This window comes from Protomyctophum bolini (genome assembly GCF_963924005.1).
Source record: "Protomyctophum bolini genome assembly, chromosome: 24".
Classification (NCBI taxonomy): domain Eukaryota; kingdom Metazoa; phylum Chordata; class Actinopteri; order Myctophiformes; family Myctophidae; genus Protomyctophum; species Protomyctophum bolini.
Window position 1 is genome coordinate 25071974 of NC_137885.1, and position 25793 is coordinate 25097766.

At 42.7% G+C, this 25793-nt stretch overlaps 2 protein-coding genes across 2 annotated transcripts in view; both read right to left on the bottom strand.

The window, feature by feature from the left end:
• The window catches only part of LOC308311453 (double-stranded RNA-specific editase 1-like), a gene marked incomplete at both ends in the record, with an annotated part of 118044 nt that overhangs the window by 71428 nt on the left and 20823 nt on the right, over positions 1-25793 (bottom strand). The gene's annotated exons all lie outside the window — the stretch shown is intronic.
• Positions 7220-11923, bottom strand: pln2 (phospholamban 2). Its single transcript, XM_080758354.1, has 3 exons — positions 11736-11923; positions 10702-10776; positions 7220-7787 (listed from the first exon to the last, which is right to left on the bottom strand). The coding sequence occupies exon 3, from the start codon at positions 7446-7448 to the stop codon at positions 7287-7289; it is 162 nt and encodes a 53-aa protein (XP_080614480.1). The 5' UTR covers positions 7449-7787; positions 10702-10776; positions 11736-11923; the 3' UTR covers positions 7220-7286.

Genomic DNA, 25793 nt, shown 5'->3' on the forward strand with positions numbered 1-25793 from the left:
CCCCCCGCTGTCTGGTCTACTTCCTGGTGTGACAGCATGTCCCAGTTTCATTTTGACACTTTCATTCAGCCGCTAAGCCAAGCTAAGCTCTCCATGAGCCCTGTCCACAGAATCCTATAAACCACGCACGCATGCACGCACGCATGCACGCACGCATGCGGGTAAAACTATGGCGAAGAATATGAGGTGACAGTACTTCATTAGAGCCCTTGGTGTGGTTGTTGTTATGTCATGTGTTTATGAGGTGACAGTACTTCATTAGAGCCCTTGGTGTGGTTGTTATGTCATGTGTTTATGAGGTGACAGTAATGACGATATGTTTTAGTGTTGGGAGGATTAAAGGTAATGTTCCTGTGTATACATGTATGTAACCTGGTCCCAGCAGATCAGGCACAATTTGCTGTTTTATTTGCATACGCATCAAAAGTGGCGGGTTGGCTGGGACGGTTTTTGGCGCAAAGTAACCACAGTATACCGCTAATCAACTTACAAATTACATATATATGTATGACTAGCTCTCAATGATGACGTAAACATAAAATATACCGCTAATCAACTTACAAATTACATATAGATACATATACATAGTATATGTATAACTAGCTCTCAATGATGGCGTAATAAAGATGTGGATTAAAGGACCCAATGCCAGAGTGTAATTGGTTTTCGATGGTGACGTAATGACGATATGTTTTAGTGTTGGGATAATTAAAGGTAATGCTCTTATGTATACATGTATGTAATCTGGCACCACTGCCATATCAGGCACAAGTAGTCATTACGTAACATGCATAAAGTAGGTAGGTAGCAAATAGTTAAACCTAATCAACATTTCAAACGTTCCTTCACAGAGAAACTGAGATTTGACAGTTTGTAGCGGTCGAAAGTACTTGCGCGCTCTACTTGCGCACTAGTAGGCTAAATGGCCTACTAGTGTGCAACAAGCAAGTATGCACTCGACAGAGTGCAGTTCTTGTTATGTCATCTGTTTATGAGGTGACAGTACCTCATTAGATCCCTTGGTGTGGTTGTTATGTCATGTGTTTATGAGGTGACAGTACTTCATTAGATCCCTTGGTGTGGTTGTTATGTCATGTGTTTATGAGGTGACAGTACTTCATTAGATCCCTTGGTGTGGTTGTTATGTCATGTGTTTATGAGGTGACAGTACTTAACTGCTGGTTAAGACAGTGGGTTAATTCCTCTGGTTAAGACAGTGGGTTAATTCCTCTGGTTAAGACAGTGGTTAAGTAAAAAAACAAGCCAGAATGGCTCTGACACAATTTGTCATGTTTATTTGAGAGCGCTGACGTGTTTCGGCAAACGGCCTTAATTCTTCAGAGCAGATAAAAAACATCTGAGGCCAATTTAAAATTAAAATAATCTGCTCTGAAGAACGCGTCAGTGTTCTCAAATAAACATGAGAAATTCCACCTGAGCCAGTCCTGCATCTTTTATTTTGGAGTGCCGCTTTTTCCACTTAGTAATGGTTTATGAGTTTAAGTTACAATGTGGACGTGAGAGGTTCCAATGCACCATTTAACGGATTTAGACTTGAGGCCGTTAAACAAAACAAAGGCTTCTAAATCAGACAGTTTTCTGAAAGGCCTATGTTTCTGTGTCAGTGGTTCTCAAACTATTTTAAGGACCCCAAAAATGATATACTTGGTAACAAGTAACAACCCCTATCTGAAAGAAAATATTTGAGATTTTTCAAAAATAGCAGACCTACAAGCTCGTAGGGCGGCACTCGGTGCCGCACTACGAGCTTGTAGATCTGCTATTTTTCCAACAGCTAAAGTGTAACTTAAAAACACCAAAAGTCCTGAACGGGTGAACAGCATGGAGTCAGTCAACAACAACACAGCCTGGATGTGTCTGTTTTCTATTCCATTTTGATTTGACCAAACTAAAGCAATGAACACAAAACAGGCAACAATTAAAGCAACTAGAAGCTCTCTCTCTCTCTCTCTCTCTCTCTTTCGCTCTCTCTCTCCTCACCTGTTGGAGAACCATGGTGGACTGCTGCTGTTTGGCTGTGGGATGAGAGAGAGAGAGAGAGAGAGAGAGAGAGAGACACACACACAGAACTCTACAGAGTGCTGTTAACCCACAGCCGGGAGAGAGACGAGTCCGTCCGTCCGTCCGTCCGTCTCCCTCCTCCTCATCAGGGCTGTCACCGTGCACTGAGGCTAGCGCTGTGGACACCCCCCTCTGTGTCCTCCTCCATCCCCCAATGAGCTACACACACACACACACACACACACACACACACACACACACACACACACACACACACACAGCGTCACTGTGTTCTCCCTCCAACCCCACTGTCACTGGCAGTGGTGTACTGATGGTGAACTACTGTTGTTCTGTTGTTCTGTTACACCATATATACTCCCTCAGAGGGAAATATGGTTCATTTGACTCAACCGGAATTACTGGGCAACTTTATTTACAGTTACTCTGTAAGAACTGTAGACATTAGAAAACACAACTTAAATAACTACAGTAGGCCTATAATGAATGAATATTCACACCTTAAATAACTATACAGTATAATGCCCTTTTTTTAGGCTTTGGGCTATATTTTCATCCCTTTTATCCCTAAACAACTTTTTCATTTTTTTTCAGTTTGAAAAACATTTTCGAATTGTGAAAATAGCCAATCTACAAGCTCACAACGTGTCAATGTAGATCGGCTATTTTAACTATAAAAAAAATAATAATCAAATCAGTAAAAAAAAAAGGAAAGGGCGTGCTCGTGTGTGTGCGTGCGTTTCTGAACAGTGTTTTCCTTCTTTTGTTGTTCTCTCTGCTCAGCGATCACGTTACGACGCATCAATAATCCACGCTGGCGGCTCACATTCGCTGCTTGGGTTTCAACAGGCAGCTCTGTGTGCGTGTGCGTGTGTGTGTGTGTGTGCATCCGTGCACGTGCAGGAAGGCCCCCTGGCTGCTGCAGACCAGAACAAGTGCCCCTCGGGGCACAGGTCTCCACCAGGGCAGGTTGTGGCCTCCTGGTGGCGCTATAATAGGACAGGTCTCCACCAGGGCAGGTCAGGTTGTGGCCTCCTGGTGGCGCTATAATAGGACAGGTCTCCATGCACCAGGGCAGGTTGTGGCCTCCTGGTGGCGCTATAATAGGACAGGTCTCCACCAGGGCAGGTCAGGTTGTGGCCTCCTGGTGGCGCTATAATAGGACAGGTCTCCACCAGGGCAGGTCAGGTTGAGGCCTCCTGGTGGCGCTATAATAGGACAGGTCTCCACCAGGGCAGGTCAGGTTGTGGCCTCCTGGTGGCGCTATAATAGGACAGGTCTCCACCAGGTCAGGTCAGGTTGTGGCCTCCTGGTGGCGCTATAATAGGACAGGTCTCCACCAGGGCAGGTCAGGTTGTGGCCTCCTGGTGGCGCTATAATAGGACAGGTCTCCTCCAGGTCAGGTTGTGGCCTCCTGGTGGCGCTATAGCTAATAGGCCAATGTGAAAAGGGTGCCATTTGTTCTTACGCCTTAAAGTAAAAAGTAAAAGTACTGATTAGGCAGAAGGTCCCGTTTAACCCTCTAAGACCCAGCATTGCTTTATAGCAAAAAAAATATTTGAATTAATTACTAATTAATACTAATATTAATGCCATTGGTCATGATATTTGCATATAAATAGCCCCCACAGAGGCTGAAATTCACACAAATTAAAAATGTCTGGACTCTGTGCAACTTTGAACAAATTTTAACCTATGACTTTTGACCTTTAACCCTAATAAAAGTAAGTAAAATAATTTTAATATGTTTTTTGTGATAATTAGAATGTCTAGAATATGTTTTATTCATTATTGTGAAAGATATCCCCCAAATGTAAATTATGAATTTATTATATTATTATTATATAATGTGAATAACATTTTTTTTTTTTTACATCTTTTTTTAACCTAATTCCTAGTAGTTTTGCAAGTAGAAATTAATCCAGGTCTTAGAGGGTTTTAAGACGTTTTTAAATGTATAAAACATTTTTTTTAATCCTTTGATGATAACAGATCTACAAACTCACAAGGTGACGCGATGTGAGCTTGTAGTTCGGCTATTTTCAAATAGCCAAAGTGGTTAATGGAGGTATGTTTTGTAATAATACAAATAATCAAAATCTACAAACAGCATCTTCAGCTCTTGAATGGTCTGTTCATTTCAAAATAATACATGTCAATTAACAGCTCACAAACCTTTCAGGCCATGACCCCATGATTTAACTGCTACTTTTACTTTTAAGTAAAATCTGAGTACTTCTTCCACCACTGAATATAAAACATGATGCTGGGTGTTTGTGCACGGTTCAGAGAGAAAGAGCAGGGGGTGCAGAGTTGTACTCACTGACTGTTTCTCATCCATCCTGGGTCGTCCATCCCGTCAGCTCAGTGGGTCGTTGCTCTGTCTGTCTGTGCAGTGGGTCGTTGCTCTGTCCGTCTGCGCAGTGGGTCGTTTCTCTGTCTGTCCTTGCAGTGGGTCGTTGCTCCGTCTGCGCATTCACACCTGCGCCGAATCGTAATCAAGTGCGATTGGAAGCGAAGCGAAACCGCCGTTTTTGCTCGGAGTAGAATGCGGTTCTTTGATACGCATTAGGATTCGAATGAGCCTTCACACCTGCCAAACGAAGTGCACTTTCTGACAATGCGCAGCAGGATTAGTTTTAATCGCAGCAAAGCTTTCTGGTGTGAATGTCACCATATAAACCCTATACTGGCCAGATGATATGGAAATGTATTTTCAAATTTCATGTTAAATTACATTGTGATTACAAAAACAGGGCATCTTGCAATAACAAAATAATTATTAAAAACATGAGGGAAAACAACAAAATTACGCAATTCAGTTGACAGTTGAATAACTTTAATCATTTTTACACAGAGTGGAGCAATGGCATCACTACATACACACACGCGCGCGCGCGCGATTCGGGCGTGTGCACACTATAAAAACCACGATTAGTGTGTCTGTCTAAACAACAGTGCATAGACCCATATATATATATTAGAATATTAAAATCACATACCCCAGACTCAGCATATATAGCGTCTGTTTGTTCAACACAGTGTTGCGTCGCACATCATCGTACCAAAACACGTTCTCACGGGATGACTGGCCCAGAAGGGCCAACTCTTCACCGCTGATTTTTCCAAACAGTTTCCCAGTTTGCACCTGGAATTACATTTTGGGCAGGCAAGATGGGTCGTCGTCGCCTGCTATTGTCGTGCTCAGACCCAGCCATGAGGCACCCAGCCACACACATAGCTCCGTAAGGGAGTGGTTGCACCACTCAAAAAAATAAATGAACAACGTAATGGGTGGGGGGGGGGGACAAAGAAAAAAAACGACCCCCTTCATGTATCAGAACTTCAAGAAGGCCAGTATCAGCATCCCCATGAGGACCATGTTTTTGATGATCATGGTTACAAAGGACTTTAAAGTTACAATGGGTTAGTGTAGGAAAGGGCGCGTCTGATTGATTAATTAATTAATTAATATGATCTAAATCAGTGGTTCCCTATAAAGTGGGGAGTGTACAAATGGAACCAAATGCACACTAACGGGTCCATTTGGTTCCATTTGTACACCCTCAGAGTTAAATTAGGATTGATTTTTACAATACAAATCGGGGGTCCCAGAGATAGAAATTCCATTAAATTTGGGACTGTAAGCCTATAATTCAGGTCAAACCTGGGGGTCCTTGAAAAGAAAATGGCTGAAAATCCCTGCTTAGAGCGGTGATTATGGGGGGGTCCTCGGCTTATATTTTCAAATGGGGGTCCACGGAGCTAATGAGTGTCAATTTGGGAGTCCTTAATTGACATGAAAAAGTTTGGGAACAAAAGATCTAAATAATAAATACAGAATGGAGCAACTTCACAAAGTGTCTGGGGTGTTTTCACGAAAGCCCCATGCAGATAAAGTAAAAGAAATGACCCCAGACATGAAATATCCCTTCGATAATAATAGTAAAATAATAGTGAAATATCCCTTCAATAATTAATATAGTAAAATAATAGTGAAATATCCCTTCAATAATAATAGTAAAATAATAGTGAAATATCCCTTCAATAATAATCTCATGTAAAAGTGTCGGATATATTTCTTCTCTTTGACAATCACCAGATGTCTCAACGACCTCTTAACGACCACTTGACCCCCCGTTGACCCCCCCAGGCCTCTACGGAAGGTGCGCTGCAGCTTCCGTATATACCAAATCTCTATGTCGAAAAATACCAGTGCGACACCACGTTGTGGTCTTGTACATCGGCTGTTTTAAACCCATTTCGGCATTATGTTATGCTTTAGCTGTTGAAAAATAGCAGATCTAAAAGCTCATAGCTGCTATTGTAGCTATTGTATTGACTTGTAGGTCTGCTATTTCTTTTTTAAACGTGGCGCAAATCTTTGAATATGTATTCTTTCAGAGAGAAAGCTTCTGGGGGGGTCCCTGGAACAACATATTTTTAGATGGGGGTCGGCGGCCAAATACATATAATTCTAGGAGTCCTTGACATTAAATAGTTTGAGAACCACTGACATAGAAACATGTCATGATTTAGAGGTTTATTTTTATTTTTAGAATCGGTCAGGTCCAAATTGATAAGGATGCTGTAGGTTTCATCTGGTTCAAATTTTGGTTAAAATACAATTAATGTCGTGAAGGTCATCCAGAATTGGCAGTATCTCAGAAAGAAAGTCAAATTTAAACATAATAAATAATAAAACCGTTACCCTATGAGTGATCATCACACCATGCAATAAAACAATAAAACAAACTGACCGTTATTTAGGCTACGTTAAGAAATAAAGACACGTCTAACTTACATTCTGACGTCCCCACACTCGTGTGTGTGTGTGTGTGTGTGTGTGTGTGTGTGTGTGCGTGTGTGCGTGTGTGTGTGGCTTGGAACTCATCCAGATTTTGTTTGTCTCCAACTCTGGTGTCTAGAATGTGTCTTCATCCATTTAAAGCCCATTTGACACGTATTGCTTGTAGATCTGGTATCTTTGGCAAATAGGGAGGGGGGGGGGGGGGGGGGGGCACACCCGTGTGAAGTGAGGGGCTTCACAGCTAAATGATAGTTTGAACGAAATGGACCCTATGGGTCTGAAAACTCTTGAGTGTGTACAAATGGAACCAAATGGATTTGGTTCCATTTGTACACTCTCAAGAGTTAAATCAGCATGATTTTACAATATGGTGGTCCGCGGGATGACTGATTTTGCGTGTTTCCTTGACACGGTAAAAGAGTTTGCTCCGCTCCGCTCAGCTGCTCAGCAGCACGATGATGTAGATGAGCAGCAGGCAGATGAGGATGAGCGTGAAGTTGACGAACAGCTCCTGGAGGTTCCTCTTGGTCGTCGGGCTCACCTCCATCTGGGACGCCCGACGGATGGCGTTCCTGGTCATGTGCTGCACGCGCTCCATGGCGACCGCACGCCCCGCGTGGGCTGGGGGTTCAGGCGCTGATGGAGGCGAGGTAACGGGATGGTTGGGTCGACAGGTTCTGTGGGTTCAGGAGGGCGGATGGTTGGGTCGACAGGTTCTGTGATGGGTTCAGGAGGGCGGATGGTTGGGTCGACAGGTTCTGTGATGGCTTCAGGAGCGTGGATGGTTGGGTCGACAGGTTCTGTGATGGCTTCAGGAGGGTGGATGGTTGGGTCGACAGGTTCTGTGATGGCTTCAGGAGGGCGGATGGTTGGGTCGACAGGTTCTGTGATGGCTTCAGGAGGGCGGATGGTTGGGTCGACAGGTTCTGTGCAGTATCTACACAGTACACACACACACACACACACACACACACACACACGCGAGCGATGACAGCTCCTTATCCTAAGGCAGAGATAATGAGCATAGCTCATTGTGTGTGTGGTGCCGTGCCGTGCCTCCGTTTGACCCGTAATGAGGTGCTGAGCGACGCAGAATGCCTCCTCAGTAAAGAGTCTCCACGCAAAGCCTCCATAAGGCCGTATGAAAGCTATATAGTCGACAGTTGTCGTGCACGGCATGTTGCATCCATCTGTTTGGAGACACGAGGGTGACCAGATGTCCCTCCCTGTGCGTCGGGAACAGTCCCTCGTTTCCAAGACTTTGCAGGCGTCTCACAAATTAGGACCCTGTCCCACATTGTGACTGACAGGCATCAGTGTTCACATCGAGACCCCTGTCTGTCCCACATTGTGACTGACAGGCATCAGTGTTCACATTGAGACCCCTGTCTGTCCCACATTGTGACTGACAGGCATCAGAGTTCACATTGAGACCCTGTCTGTCCCACATTGTGACTGACAGGCATCAGTGTTCACATTGAGACCCCTGTCTGTCCCACATTGTGACTGACAGGCATCAGTGTTCACATCGAGACCCCTGTCTGTCCCACATTGTGACTGACAGGCATCAGTGTTCACATTGAGACCCCTGTCTGTCCCACATTGTGACTGACAGACATCAGTGTTCACATTGAGACCCCTGTCTGTCCCACATTGTGACTGACAGACATCAGTGTTCACATTGAGACCCCTGTCTGTCCCACATTGTGACTGACAGGCGTCAGTGTTCACATTGAGACCCCTGTCTGTCCCACATTGTGACTGACAGGCATCAGAGTTCACATTGAGACCCTGTCTGTCCCACATTGTGACTGACAGGCATCAGTGTTCAGAGTGGGTGGAAAAACATATTTCCAGATGGGGGTCGGCGGCCAATTTCATATATTTTTGGGGGTCCTTGACATGAAAATGTTTGAGAACCACTGATATAAAACATGAGGTCTTTCAAGCAAACGGTCAGGATTTAGAAGGCATTTGTAGAATGGGTTGTATTACGTTGTCCTGTCTAACGTGTCCCACACAAGCGATAATTCTGTCCCTCAAATTAACAGTTTGGACCTGGACACCCTAGTAGACACACATAATGTATAATTCATGTTTATAAGATTAAAACTAGAAACAAATGCACACTTATCAGAGATAAAAGCACTCTCAAAAGTGAGTATCCGAGAAACAAAGATTTTTGTTAAAAATGTTGGCTTTTAAAAAATATACATTCAACTAATAATAATTATGTGTCGGCAAAAACACAGATCCAGAAAAAAACATACGATGAGTTTTAAAATATCTCTCCAGAGCGTCAAACCTGTTTACACTATACCGTCTGTGAGAGTAAGCCGTCTAGCCTGCCACTGGAGACCAAATAGTGCGTGTGTGCGCCCGTGCACGCGTGTGTGCCCTCGTGCATGGTCATGAGACAGTGACATTCCAGTCATTCCGTAACTGTGTGTCTAATCTCAGCACGTCAACACCAGTAGCTGTGCCTGTTAACGCCGACGGATACACATGCCACATGCACGCACGCACGCAAGCACACACGCAGGGCCAAATTAGCCATTGGGGCCGCGGGCCAATAAATGACTCCCCATCAATAGTGGTGATGATGTTCGGCAACAGGGAGTTATGGGTATTGTAGTTTAATCAAACCTCAAAACACAGTAAGTTTCATTAAGGGCGGGAACCCCTTTTGGTGTTTTAAGCATTGTTATACTTATCTACGAGCTTGTAGGTTTGCTATTTTTGAAAAATCGTGAAAATGTGGCGCAAATTTGGAATATATTCTTTCAGAGTGTTTTTAACTCAAATCTTTGCTTCTGGAGGAGGCAAAGATTTGAGTTCCATCTTTTCAGATGGGGGGCGGTGGCCAATTACAGATATCTTTGGAGGTCCTTGACATGAAATAGTTTGAGAACGACTGACACTAAGAAACTTAGGGTTTTTCAGAAAACTGTCATGATTTAGAAGACATAAATGTTGTAGAATCGAGCTCAGGTCTAAATGGGTTAAGCTGAACTGTTTGGTAATATAATAATATTGCATTTACTTTCCATAGCACGGTTCATGTTGCAACAACACTACAGAATGTATATACAGTAAAGAATACACAAAACAAAAAGACATTCTGTTTTATGCTGTCAAGCACTTTGGTCAACTTTGGTTGTCGTTTTTAAAATGTGCTCTAGAAATCAAATTGATTTGACTAATCTTTACTGTAAAATGCCTCGATTGATATCCATGTCTGTTAGACATGCTAGCTGTCCCCCTTCATTTATAACGACAGAGCTGGGAAAAGAGCAAAAATAGTATTTTTGATTTTTGTTTTGTTGCATAAATCAGTGCTATTGAACACCCTTTACGTCTGAGTGTTTTTCGAAAATAAATGGAAAGTAACTCCATTGGACCCTCAAACTGTCTGCTATAAAGCAGCTAACTCCACCACCAATCAATGTTTTGATTGCAGTGTTTTGGATCAAATCCAGGGTGTTAATTTAACTCTGAAAAAGATGCAGAGTTGGACTTCTTAACCCCTTTTGGTGTTTTAAGCATCATGTTATGCTTCAGCTATAATATATAGCAGATCTACAAGCTCATAGCGCAAATCTTTGAATATATATTATTTCAGAGCTAACGTTTTTAACTCAAATCTTTGCTCCCAGGAACAACATATTTTGAGATGGGGGTCGGCGGCCAAATACAGATAATTCTGGGGGTCCACCGATATAGAAAAATGATTTAGAAGGTGTATATATATATATATATATATATATATATAGAAGGTATCTATAGAATCGTCCTCGGGTCTAAATGGGTTAAAGTGTGACGTTAAGAAACACAATCGTGGTCTTAATTACCTTTTTCAAAACGAGAGAAGAGTCGCTTTGACGAGGATGAACGGTTGTCCCGCAGTCGTCCGAGGGCGAAGGACTCTGTTGAAGAGAGGAGAGAGAGAGAGAGAGAGAGGAGAGAGAGACAATGAGAGAGAGGAGAGAGAGAGACAATGAGAGAGAGACGAGAGAGACGAGAGAGAGAGACAATGAGAGAGAGAGGAGAGAACAGAGAGGAGAGTTGGAGAAACAGGGGAGGAAGAGAGGGAGGGAGATCATGGCACTGGCAGTGAGAAGAATTGGCAACCTGCCTCGATCTGAGGGGTGTGTGTATGTATGTGTGTAAGTATGTGTGCATGCGTGCGTGCGTGCGTGCGTACGTGCGTGCAACGAGTGAAGTGATTCCATTCCAGTGTTCCATTGTCACGCTAAGCTCCCTGGATGATTCAACCTATACAATATACTATATGAACACATCTATAAGTAACCATAGAGCTCAATTACAGCAGCTAGCTAGGATCTGATCGTACAGTAGGCGCATATTTCACTACAGTAAATATTTCCAGCCCGTAGCACTTGGTCGTATGGCCTTGGTGACCTTGCATGTCTGCTTATATGCAAAGGTTAAAATGTAATGCATGTCATCTCCGCATGTAGCCAACGAGTGGGGGGTCGCGCCCCGGAAAATACCCCGATCTACGACGCGTTGAGAGCTTGTAGATCGGGCTGTTTTCTTCCAAAATGCAGAGAGTAACACTTTCTGCACGTCCCTCATGCTGTGCACAGAATGGTCCTGGTTCAAACCAGCGAGTCTGGCTTCAGAACCGTCACTATCTCACTTGTGGTGCCGATATAGCGATGCGAAAATGAATTTTAATTGTGTCAAAGTATAACGGGTGCATGGTTGGTCCCTCCCACGTACATTTCTACTACACAGACCTACACCCTAAACCCCAAAACCCCAAAACCCCAAAACCCGAACCTCAGGGGGCGATTCACACTCTGGGCCCGGATGTTCACTCTGGACCACTTGGCAGATGTTGTGTGAATGCTGCGTATACCGTCCCCTGGAGCGGATCACTGGAGCGGATCACCCGACCGTTCCCACATCGGGAGTCGGGACAGAATGTAGTGTACTCGGGTACGGATCGCTGCAATGTGAAAGCATTGAATACAGTTGTAATGAAGTGTACCATTCTGGGCAGGAACCCCTTTTGGTGTTATAGTATTATGTTATGCTTTAGATCTACAAGCTCATAGCAGAGAGCTTGTAGATCTGCTATTTTTGAAAAATCGAAGAACGACTGACATAGAAAGATAGCTTTTTCAGAAAACTGTCAGGATGTAGAAGACATTTGTAGAATCAGACTAAGGTCAAAATGGGTTAACTTAACCTGCCACGGCTTAGTTTTAACCCCAGTGGAGCTTGTTTACCATGCAGCTAAAAATATAAAAGAAAAGATGAGATTCCTTTTGGATTTTCTTTTCTTTTTTTTCTTTCGGAGGCTCAGAGACTGCAGCTCTTCAACCATACATGGAAATACACTGCACTGCTGCACCCTGGAGAGAGAGAGAGAGAGAGAGAGAGAGAGAGAGAGAGAGAGAGAGAGAGAGAGAGAGAGAGATGGGGAAGAGGGGGGGAGAATGTGTGTGAAGTTGGCAGTAGCTACTAGCAGGCAGCAACAAGTGTTCCAGTGCAAACACAGCTGATAGTGGGAGACCTCATGCTCTCTCGCTCTCTCTCTCTCTCTCTCTCTCTCTGTGTCTCTCTCTCTCTGTGTCTCTGTCTCTCTCTCAGATGGGGCTCTACTCTGCAGACAAATCCATTTAAATCCAAAGGAGCTTTATTGGCATTATAAAACATACGTTTACATTGCCAAAGCAAATGTGGAACAAGAACAAATCAAGATAAAAACAATTCAATAAAAGGTGTAAACGGAGCTGTGTTACATTTATAACACTTTGGGTCAAACTATCTTGTGAGACTATAAAAAGATTGTGCATTTTCTGTCAGAGATATAGTTAGTTATACATCCATATAGGAGACGCTTTATACTTTTGAAAGTTATAGGCAACAACGTCTTATGCGTGGTTTTCAAACTCTCCTTTGGGTGATTGTAATCCGTGGGAAGTACATGTCTCTGGTGTCTCTCTCTCTGCTATGCTATGTAAAATATGAATGTGTATTGCTGCCTGCCTGTCTGCATGCCTGTCTGCCTGGCACCATGCCTGCCTGTCTGTCTGCTTGCCCGCCTGCTGGCCGCCTGTCTGTCTGTCTGCCCGCCTGCATGCCCGCCTGTCTGTCTGTCTGTCTGTCTGTCTGTCTGTCTGTCTGCCTGCATGCCTGTCTGTCTGTCTGTCTGTCTATCTGTCTGCCCGCCTGCCCAGACACTGGACAGCTGGAATAGTTGTCCAGAGGTGGTGGTGAAAGCTTTATGTGGTCTCAAAATTATCAGCAATTTTCAGAATCCTTTAGGGAGACTCTGAGTGTGACTGTCCGTGACATCATCATTACAGTTTACAATTTAGGCATTTATCAGACGCTCTTAATCCAGAGCGATTTACGATGAGACAAAAGAGACAAAGACAAAAAAAGACAAAAAGCATGGCAATAATCACATACATAAAACGTAGTTATCATGAAACATGTGTAAGCTAAGGGCGTAACAGTTCAACTTTGACCCCTCTATCACATTGTTTGGGTGTAGTGATATGGACACAAAAAACAGCTCTGTGTGATAGAGGGGTAAAAACATTTACGAAAGTTGCACTAATATTTTAGAAATACAAATGGCGTTCGTTTTGTGAATTAATTTACTTTTACTGCGTGGCCCGCTGTGACCCATCACAAAATGACCGGAACTACTGAATATTTCACCAAAACCAGAGCAGAACTCCCACCACGGGACTCGGGCAATCAATGAATACAGTAGCAACCACTATATTAATGGCAAGTATTTCATACAGCTTAAGTTAAAACAATTTTTTACTTTGATGTTGTCCGTTTTAAAGCCACAGTAGTTATGGCTCCAGGTGACACATTTTGAACGTTTAGTTTAGTTTAGTTTATTTGATCATCCTTCAGTTTCAAATACAATATTTAAAGACAATGAATAGAATGGAAGCCGTTATAAAAACAAAACAAAACATGAAGATGATCAAAAGGAGTAGGCAGAAGCTAAAAACGTATAAATGCCTATCCTACTTACAACAGAACATGAATCTAATTCATCATTACATTAACAGATTCACAAAACAAAAGTCAGATACGAGAATTCCACCCTACACCACCCCCCCCCCCCCCCCCCCCCCAGTGTCACCGTAGAGATCCATATGAGTTACTGTACATAGCACTACATTATACCGTTAGATTACACATTATTATTGTTTTAGAGATCCATATGAGTTACATAGCACTACATTATACCGTTAGATTACACATTATTATTGTTTTAGAGATCCATATGAGTTACATAGCACTACATTATACCGTTAGATTACACATTATTATTGTTTTAGAGATCCATATGAGTTACATAGCACTACATTATACCGTTAGATTACACATTATTATTGTTGTCATTGTCCTTATTCACATTACCCTCATTGCCAATTATCATTATCATTCATGTTGTTGCTGAGTAATGTCATTTTGTTCAAATTTTTAATGTTAACATAATTACAATAATATAAATTGATTAATTATTAATAATGACAGCACTAATGACCATCAATACTACCATCACCATCAGCACCTGTACAAAATGTATCAGCTGATCATACAATAACGACAACATCCAAAATATACGTAATTTCACTATAGTATGCTGTATTTGGCCAAAAGGATTTGCTTGAGCAATTTTTTACATTTTGAAAAGTTAAGTTACTATACTATGTTTGAATTCCTCTGGTAGGCCATTCCAGATCTTAACCCCTCGGACAGAGATACTCTTCCGAGTGGTCTTGGCACTGGGTTGTTGGAAATTTAAGTCTCCTCTCAACTCATACCCCCCCCCCCCCCCTTCCCTATCCTTGAAATACGACAAGATAGTCTTGGGAATTAGTCTATTTCTTACTTTATAAATGATAAGAGCTGTTTTATGTTCAACTATGTTTACGTAGTAAATGTTCATGGGAAGAAGTGTGTGTGTGTGTGTGTGTGTGTGTGTGTGTGCATTTTACAATTTACAATTTAGGCATTTAGCAGACGCTCTTAATCCATAAATTGTAAAAATGTAAAATGTAAAATGTGCATGTGTTGTGTGTGTGTGCGCATGTGTTGTGTGTGTGTGTGTGTGTGTGTGTGTGTGTGTGTGTGTGTGTGTGTGTGTGTGTGCACACAAACACACACACACACTCCGGGTGAGCCCGGGGACCCCTGAGTGTAGGGAGGTGTACAGTAACCGCTTCTGAACTTACATGAGGATGCATACTGTCTGGATATCACCATCATCACCGTCTGTTCTGTAATAAAATGTAAAATAGAACGTTCAAAGATAGTTTAAAAACAGGAAATATTTTACCTTTGTCCTCTTGTCGTCATTCTACAAGTTAGAGCAGCAGCACTCTCACATGGCGTTACACTGGGCATCATCTCACTGGTGTTACACTGGGCATCATCTCACTGGTGTTACACTGGGCCTCATCTCACTGGTGTTACACTGGTTACACTGGGCATCATCTCACTGGTGTTACACTGGGCATCATCTCACTGGTGTTACACTGGTTACACTGGGCATCATCTCACTGGTGTTACACTGGGCATCATCTCACTGGTGTTACACTGGTTACACTGGGCATCATCTCACTGGTGTTACACTGGGCATCATCTCACTGGTGTTACACTGGTTACACTGGGCATCATCTCACTGGTGTTACACTGGGCATCATCTCACTGGTGTTACACTGGTTACACTGGGCATCATCTCACTGGCGTTACACTGGTTACACTGGGCATCATCTCACTGGTGTTACACTGGTTACACTGGGCATCATCTCACTGGCGTTACACTGGTTACACTGGGCATCATCTCACTGGTGTTACACTGGTTACACTGGGCATCATCTCACTGGCGTTACACTGGTTACACTGGGCATCATCTCACATGCGCGGCTTTTCAAGTATAATTCATGCCTCGTCCCGCGATGGTGCGCAGACCTCTACGCTCACAACAGTCGCATCTGCGACGTGAGCTTGTATATCGGCTGTTCTATGCGCGCAATACTGTTGGGCTTTGGAGTATAAATGTCTCATATAGGGTGCATCTCACTAGCCAACACACAAGAGGAGGTTGAATGCACTGAAACCAGCGCTCGCCAAAACAGGTTTGGAGATCTGTTGGGAATTGATTACATGAAAAAGTCACCCATGCGCCCAATGTTTGTAAGCAACTGATTGGTCTATACAGTCCTACAGTCGTGAGACCGACACCTCTAAACCTCACAGGGAGCCACGGGTTAGTTTTAACCTGCCACTGGGTGGTTTTAACCTTCCACGAGTTAGTTTTAACCTGCCATGCATGTCGGGAGCCACAGGTTAGTTTTAACCTGCCACGCAGGTCGGGAACGACCTAACAATCATTTGCCCCCCTAAATTAAGTGGCTTCTAAAGCCTGTTAGCTGTGTGACACCCAGTCCTTCTGAAGCCCGCTAGCTGTGTGACACCCACTCCTTCTGAAGCCCGCTAGCTGTGTGACACCCAGTCCTTCTGAAGCCTGTTAGCTGTGTGACACCCAGTCCTTCTGAAGCCTGCTAGCTGTGTGACACCCACTCCTTTTAAAGCCCGCTAGCTGTGTGACACCCAGTCCGTCTGAAGCCCGCTATAGCTGTGTGACACCCACTCCTTCTGAAGCCAGCTATAGCTGTGTGACACCCAGTCCTTCTGAAGCCTGCTAGCTGTGTGACACCCAGTCCTTCTGAAGCCTGCTAGCTGTGTGACACCCAGTCCTTCTGAAGCCTGCTAGCTGTGTGACACCCAGTCCTTCTGAAGCCTGCTAGCTGTGTGACACCCACTCCTTCTGAAGCCTGCTAGCTGTGTGACACCCACTCCTTCTGAAGCCTGCTAGCTGTGTGACACCTACTCCGTCATATTGTTATCAAGTTATTCAGTCATGTGTTATTTCTGTCCCGTCCGCTGGGCCTTGATGCTGATTGTTGGTTAGTATGTGAGGAATGCACAGCAGGTGATGTGTATGTGGCTGACTGACTGACTGACTGACTGACTGACTGACTGACTGAACTGAACTGTCGTGTCTGACTCTGCCAGCAAATACGCTGGCTGCGGCAGTGTATCCTCAGTTTCCTCAGCGTTTCCTTGACTAAAACTATGACGGAAAATGTTCGACTACCAAAACAAAATAAAAACTAAGCTATGATGACTAAAACTATCACTATGTATTGAGAATTGTCTCAACAAATATAAACCAGACTAAAGTGGAGAAGAGATACAGTAGAACAAAAAGACAAGTCATTTTATGTTTGGTGCATGCGCTCTGAAAATAGCAGATCTACAAGCTCACGGACACCAACATACATTTTAGTTGACAAAATCTCAAACTATAGATTTAGTCGAGTAAACTCATATGATGTTTAGTGGACTAAAACTAGACTAACACTAAAACATTTCAGATGACTAAAATATGACTAAAACTGGAATTTTATTCAAATTGGAAATACTCCAAGGAAGATGTAAATGGTACATTCATTCATATATACATGGGCGATATATATATATATATATATATATATATATATATATATATATATATATATATAACATTAACACAATACACCCATTCACACACCTTTACATAGATTGTGCATTACATTCACACACCGATGGTGGAGGAAACCATGCAAGGCACCAACCTGCAGATCAGGAGCAATCAGGGATCCAGTGTCTTGCTCAAGGACACTTCGACATCAACTCTGGGGGAGCCCACAGGGATCGAACCGGGAACCTTGCGGTTCCCATCCGGAATATCAACAAAAGAAATCTGTTTATTGTACACAATGCAATATTGAAGCAATGTTATGGTGTGTCCTGTAAGTCCATGTGGGCTGGGCGCCTTTGGTGCATGACACAAAAATAAAGAAATCTATCTATCTATAGTACTTGGGTAAATGTACTTACTACTCAGTTACTTTGCACCGCTGCCTGAGACCTGGAGTTATGCGACATACAGCGAGGGGTCTTTGTGCAAGCTGGAGGTCTGAGCCCCGGTGTCGCCTTCTGGATGTACTGCTTCTGCAACAGGTGGGGGGGGGGGGCGCCTTGGGGGGACAAATGATCATAGACAAAAATGTGAGCCGGTGAATGCGGTAGAATGATTACACAACTACCAAACCGCAAGGCATCTGTGATAGGTCACCGGTTTCCGTGTATACCACAGGGGGTTCTGAACGTTTCTGGCTGCAGGGGACCTCCGGAAATGCTTTGGCAATGTCTCAAAGTTTTATTTGCAAAACCCAGCAACCCTATAGCTAAATGACGCTACTGAACTGGGAACCTACCAGTTCCCATGAAGCGATTGCTCTTCCTCCTGAGCCACTAGAGATGCCACCCATTAGATTAGAAGAAGGGAAGACTGCACATGTGTGGCTATGCCACAATCTGATCGATCTGAACGAAATGCACACGAGTCCTCATGTGCATTTTTACACCACCACTTTTAATAAAACATTTACCACAATGTGTAAGAGAAGGGTTTTTCTCCTGTATGACACCGCATGTCAGCTTTGGACAGCCAGGCGTTGCGGCCGGCGAGACGGATGAGGTTGATGGCGTGTTCGACTGTGGCGTATTGGAGAGATTCCTGGAATGGAGCATAAAGTAAAATATTTGTCTTTGAAATGTTAAGTACAGAATATATACTGCAAATAATTTACTAATTTCTGGGCTGTCCACGGATTCTGCGGCCGTTCATGGAACACAAGGCACAGAGCACAAAACAAGCAGAATGGGATCTAATGGAAGCGGATGGTGCTGATTTGAAGTGATTTCAAATGGACTGGAAGCCAGGCTTTTCACGGTGACATTCAGCACGAGTCATAACACAGGCAGCTTTGATTGACAACGTGCGACGGGCATAATGCAGTGATGTAACATCAGCATGAGCTCAGTTTGGGTCTCTTCCCAGGTTGTCAGAGGGAGAGTAGTGCCGGGGATTACCTACAGTTTAGACAATTGGCACCTACATTGTTTTTTTGTTTGTTTTTTTCCTACCTGAGAGAGTGTCACTCCTGGTCTCCCTACGTAGAAATGTCACTGCCTCCTCCTGCTGTTCAGATCTTTAATCTGTGGAGGTTCTTCCTCGTCCTCCTGCTGTTCAGGGGAAACCTCTTTACACACAGACAGAAAGAGAAGAGAAGAACAGCATCATCAGTACAAAATACTCATTGGATGACATTTATTTATTATCCTACGTTTTTATTTACTCTTGCGTAGTCGGACAACTATTCCAGAACCTCTGAATGCTACATAATCTGGAACTGTAACACCACACATCTGTCATCTGTTCGTCAACACCGCATTTGGTCAGTCATCTTATTCTGTAAAAGGGATACCTGTGGAATGCCCTACCAACTGAAATAAAAAAGACTAACTGATCTAAAAGGCCTGATGTAACATTTTTTTTAAGTTTCATGTTTCTATATTTCAGGTTGCGACCCCAAAATATAATCTGAAAATATGTTGTTCCACGGACCCCTCCAGAAGCAAAGATTTGAGTTAAAAACGTTCGCTCTGAAAGATTATATATTCTGGGACCTGAGGAAAAAGGCCATGTACAGCCAGTAAGGGATATGTATGCTAGTTACAGTGTTTTGTTTTACGTTTGGTTTTGATTTGTTGTATTCATTTATGTTGTATGCGATCAGTAGTATCAGTAAGGTAAGGTGTATAACTGTTTATTTGTAACTTGTGTGAAAAGGTATCATATAATTCATTCATTCATATTCAAAGATTTGAGGCACATTTTCACGATTAAAAAACATAGCAGATCTACAAGCGCGTAGCGCGACACTCGGTGGCGCACTATGAGCTTGTAGATCTGCTATTTTTCAATAGCTTAAGTATAAGAGAATGCTTAAAACACCCAAAGGGGTTCGGGTACAGAATGGGTTAATGAGAAGGTTAAGCGCTGGTTTAAGTCAGGCCAGAAGTGCGAACACTAATATAATAAATATTCTGTGCTGGTTATTTGTGGACTATGAGCCGACCACCCAAGTTTCTCCGGTCAGAGAGAGGGTATGTGACACCAAGGTATATTTCAACAGAGTAGTAGTTTATTGTCTTCAGTGAGCCATGGTTTCTACAAGCAAGATATAAGGAATAGAATACACATTGGCTATAGCGTGACAATAGAGGACCATATGAATAACAAGTAAATCAAATATACACTAGAACATAAACATATGTGAACAATCATAGTATTATGGCAGAGTGATCAACATAGCATAGAATATGTCAAGTCAATACAGAGACAGGGGAACAAGGCTTACGTTTGTCATGGATGCACGGCTGCAAGGAAGTGGAGTGTGGAATGAGTGAGGGCACTAGACTGTGATTGGCTAGTGAGTTGAGCGGTGTAATGGCAAACACATGTGTGATTGTGGATGCAGGGAATGTCCACCAGAGGCTGCCAGTCAGACAGCATGCAGATAATTCACAACAAATATGTTCAGCACATTTTAAAATGTAATTTTGGAATGTTATTGTTTTTGTACATTAGATTAGAGTTCTTCTTTTGTAAATGAAAAGCAGTTGACATACAGGTGTGTTTTTAAAAGATGTTTAAAAGCGGGCACTGTCTCTGCTTGCCTGAGAGCCAAGGGGAGGGCATTCCAGAGCAATGGTGTGCGTGCCGCAAAAGCCCGGTCACCTCGGGTGACAAGGCGAGTCCTGGGTGGGACTAGAAGGGCACAATCTGCAGATCTGAGGCTGCGCAACGGCCTGTGGGGTTTTAGCATGCCCGTGATGTAGTAGGGGGCTAGTCCATGTAGGGCTTTGAAAGTGATTAATAAGATATTGAATTTGATTCTGAAGCTTACAGGGAGCCAGTGTAGGGTAGCCAGGATTGGTGTGATATGCTCACGTTTTCGTGTGTTAGTGAGTAAGCGTGCAGCAGAGTTCTGCACCATCTGGAGGCGTGCTATATTTTTTGTTGCTCATACCGGAATAGACAGAGTTGCAATAATCTAATCGTGAGGATATGAAGGAGTGTATAACGGTTTCTAGGTCTGCATGTGACAAAAATGATTTAATTTTAGCAATGTTCCTAATCTGGTAGTAGCAGCAGGACTGGACAACTTTGGTGACGTGGGTGTTAAAGGAGATGTCAGGGTCAAAGAAAACACCCAGGTTGCGGGCTGAGTGTGTAATATTTGTGGATAGAGTGCCGAGTTCAGAGTGGAATGGGAGGGTGTAGTGTGGAGGACCGACAATTATTAAATTATTAAAAAGGGAAAATAAACTATACAGTGAGGGGAACATGGGGTGGGTGGGATTCCGATTTTACGGGGCCAGTTTCAAATTGCAGCCATCCGTAGGTGGCCTTTGAGAGCAGTTTTGAAGGAGTCAAGGGACTTGCATGTTCCACATTTTGGTGGCTGCATAGGAGCTAAATTAATTTAGTCCTTGTTTGTGCCAAATCTGGGTTGCACATGGTTTGTTGCACTCCCTCTGGTGTTGTGGGTGTGCACTTCATTGACATTAAGGAAGTATTTAGATAGGTACATGGGTATCTTAATTAAGTATTTAATTAAGATATCTCGTCTTAACGTCCTTGGCATTTAAGCTTTAAGTCAACTGTCTTCCGTGAGAACGCTTAAAGGGATATAGTGCCCTACAAGCCCTGTTAGCCATGCAGCCTATTATGATCTGTGGTGCGCTTGCTAGGCCTATACACTCTCTCAATTAGGGATGTTAATTTCACTGGTGTGTACAACCTTTATTCAAATAGTATTTGTATTGGAGTGCGAAGCTTGAACAATAGGTTAATTGCGGACGGCTACAGATAAACTGTGTATATTAACCTACCAATAAGGACCCAGCTGGCCAAATGCCACTGCGCAGCAGCCTAAACCAACAAGTCTATGCGTGGTGTTTGCATAGACGCATGTGAAACTATATGGTGGTGTATTTTGCTCTCCATTTCATGGTCATGGTCATGCGAGGGGAGAGAGAGAGAGAGAGGGTGCAGAGAGAGAGAGGTGTGAATGGAATCGCATCGTGCGTGCGCATATATGGCACATCTCACTCATGTTTAGGTAATTAAGAGCAAAGTACTGCCGACTTCTACAACTGAAAAATCTATAATTAGGGACCATCGAGGACAGGCCTACATACTATACATATGCAGGCGACCACAGTAGGCCTACTTGCACGCTCTGCTTGCGCAAGTAATGAACTCCTTGACCTGAAAAACATATAGTATTTATAGCCCTAATACTAATAGTTTGGAAGATATGCAAATATTTGGCGTTCGGTACTACTAGCAGTGAGCAGATTGGGATAGATATTGCATCCTGGCTATAGACCTAATTTCCTGTCAGAATCAGTTGAGAAACAAAATAATCCAAGTTTGTCCAACCTCTGCCATTTAATTACTGGACTATAGAGTTAAACATATGCATTACAAGAAGTCTACACAATTAGAGAATGTATAGAAGAATTGTTATTTTGATCAACGGTTGCCTGTCATCTCTCCTAATGGTACCAACATCAATACAGCATGGGATTGTGGACACAATCTAATCCAACAACGACAACATATTCTTTAGTTTTGGGTCTGAGGTCTGAGAGGCTAAATGTGATCAAATGGTGGTCCGTGGCTCAAATGGGTCTGAGAGGCAATGTGATCAAATGCTGCATGGACATGGTCCGTGGCTCAAATGCAGAACAAACTAGAAGAAGTCCTCCTTGGGGCACAGGTCTGCCATTTGATGGCAATTGGATGATTTGAGGCATTTTGTTCCAAAAATGTGTTTTGCAAAAATCCACTTGTTGGTGGCGCTATAACAGGCCAATGTGAAAAGGGTGGGATATATTCCTCATCCTAGTAGGAAAGTCTGTGAAAGATTTCACGTAAATTTCATGACGCTGCGTTCATGATTTGAGGCTTTTTGTTTCAAAAGGGCCAATCGTGCAAACTTGCAACTCTAGATTCATCCCATTATAAAAAAAATCTAGTTGCAAATTGCGGCTATAGTGAGACTACAGTACAAGTGGCCACTGCCCACTACAGACAGGCAGATGCCCGTCAACAAATGCTCCTAAAATAAACAATATTTGCTTTCAGAGTCAGACGTTTTTCAACAAATAAACCAACAAACCTTTTTTCTTGGTAGATTTACATAGTAGTGTAACCACAGCTGTGTCCCCCTGGCAACACCACACTACATAAGTAGTTCCGGCCAGAAACGATTGACACTGTTGATCCTCCTTTAGATGATGACACCTTTTTTATTATTATTTTTAGCTTTGCATGTTAAACAATCTGCACAGGTAGTCTTAACTTGTACATTAAGAGCAGAGAGATAGAGAGATTCATGGACACTTTGAAATACTAAAATATCTAAAAACACAGCAATTAGGATGGAATATGAAATATTGGACAGATCCGTCTCAATCTGGAGTAGTAATGTGTTTTTCAAAATTCGGCCTCCTGGTGGCAGCATTTCACTAGTTTCGTCAGTAAAGCAGTGCTGTTCCCACTCAGCTCTGTCCATGGACTTTTTACATTGTTGTCAAATTGCAGCCGAGGTGCTCTATGTTACAGTACCTCAAATTGCCAACCTATACATCAAGCTATTTGACAGACAATACTATATGTACAGTAAAGCTTATACTGGCCTATAATAATTATTTTAGTAAAGCTGCCTGGTTCGCATTTAGACCTGAGGCCGATTCTAAAACAAAAGATTGTCTAAATCCTAACAGTTTTCAGAAAAGATCACACCTGTGTGAACTGAGTCGATCAACTCCCCCCACCCCACGGGTCATGTTTGCATGTTGTGGAATTGTAAACAGCTGAAACCAATATTATATCAGTGTTCTGACATTAACCTGAGGGCCACATTAAGTGAAGGTGGGGGCCTGCATGTGGCCCCCGGGCCACCAGTTGTCCAGTTGCCCCACTAATAGAAAAAACACCTACAGACCTTCTTCTCCACCCTGGGCCCACTAACAGAAAACCATGTCTTTCCTCCTTCCGTATCAGATGGGGCATTTGTCGTATGCATGGGCCAATCTGGGAATCAAACAATTAAAATATGTATACATTAATTAACGTTTTTGGCTCGTTCCAAGAACTTTCAAATTTGTTTCGATATCCCCGGACAACATTTCATAGATATCTTTCTGGTTCAGGCAGCGGTGAGAAAAGGTCGAATTTCATATTTTTATAACCTAATGCGGTCTCTATATCCTCTGTATCTACGAATAGTGTGAAGGAGCATTGGGTGGAGGATTTGGAGATGGAAATCTATGACAATTCTTAGTCATTGAAGAAAAACCCAATAAATAAAATGAATAGGCTACCTGTTTTTCATGAATACCTGTTTTCAGTGAATAGTAATACCCGTTTTCAGTCAGTGTTGATTTCGTCGACTAAAACTAAGACGAAAAATGTTGGTCGACTACCTTTTTTCACTGCATGACGAAAACTACATGGAAAGTACCGGTAACTGGAAAACTAAGACTAAATATATATACTGACAATTTCATCAACAAATAAAAACTAGACTAAAGTGTTAGGAAGGGACTAGTGGACAAGAGATCTAGTATACGTCATTTTACACTTAGTTGCATGCTGAAAATAGTCGATCTACAAGCTCACAACGTGTCGCGAGATTGTAGATCGGCTATTTTCATTGTTAAAACAGTCATTACGACAAAATACATTTTGTTCGACTAAATATTTAGTCGACTAAAACTAGACTAAAGGCTCATTCATAGTCTGGATTTTCGGTGGTGAGGTGACCACCGCTCCGGTGGTGAGGTGACCACCGCTCCGGTGGTGAGGTGACCACCGCTCCGGTGGTGAGGTGACCACCGCTCCGGTGGTGAGGTGACCACCGCTCCGGTGGTGAGGTGACCACCGCTCTGGTGGTGAGGTGACCACCGGACAGTGCCGGTTCTAGGCCTTTTGAGGCCCTAGGCAACATATTATACAGAGCCCAAAATGTTTATAAACAAATCACAAATGTTTATAAACAAATCACAAATGTTTATAAACAAATCACAAATGTTTATAAACAAATCACAAATGTTTATAAACAAATACCAAAATGTTTATAAACAAATCCCAAATCCCATGAGACTTGGTCCTACCCCCCCCGACCATGAGACTTACTACAGGTAAACTGGTAGTGGTCCTACCCCCCCCCATGAGACTTACAAATCCCAAATGTTTATAAACAAATCCCAAATGTTTGTAAACAAATCCCAAATGTTTATAAACAAATCCCAAATGTTTATAACAAATCCCAAAATGTTTATAAACAAATCACAAATGTTTATAAACAAATCACAAATGTTTATAAACAAATACCAAAATGTTTATAAACAAATCCCAAATCCCTTGGTCCTACCCCCCCGACCATGAGACTTACTACAGGTCAACTGGTAGTGGTCCTACCCCCCCCATGAGACTTACAAATCCCAAATGTTTATAAACAAATCCCAAATGTTTGTAAACAAATCCCAAATGTTTATAAACAAATCCCAAATGTTTATAAACAAATCCCAAAATGTTTATAAACAAATCACAAATGTTTATAAACAAATACCAAAATGTTTATAAACAAATCCCAAATCCCTTGGTCCTACCCCCCCCCCCCCGACCATGAGACTTACTACAGGTCAACTGGTAGTGGTCCTACCCCCCCCATGAGACTTACAAATCCCAAATGTTTATAAACAAATCCCAAATGTTTGTAAACAAATCCCAAATGTTTATAAACAAATCCCAAAATGTTTATAAATAAATCACAAATGTTTATAAACAAATCACAAATGTTTATAAACAAATACCAAAATGTTTATAAACAAATCCCAAATCGCTTGGTCCTACCCCCCCGACCCACCGGAGCTGAAATAACGTTGAGCGGTGGCGAGT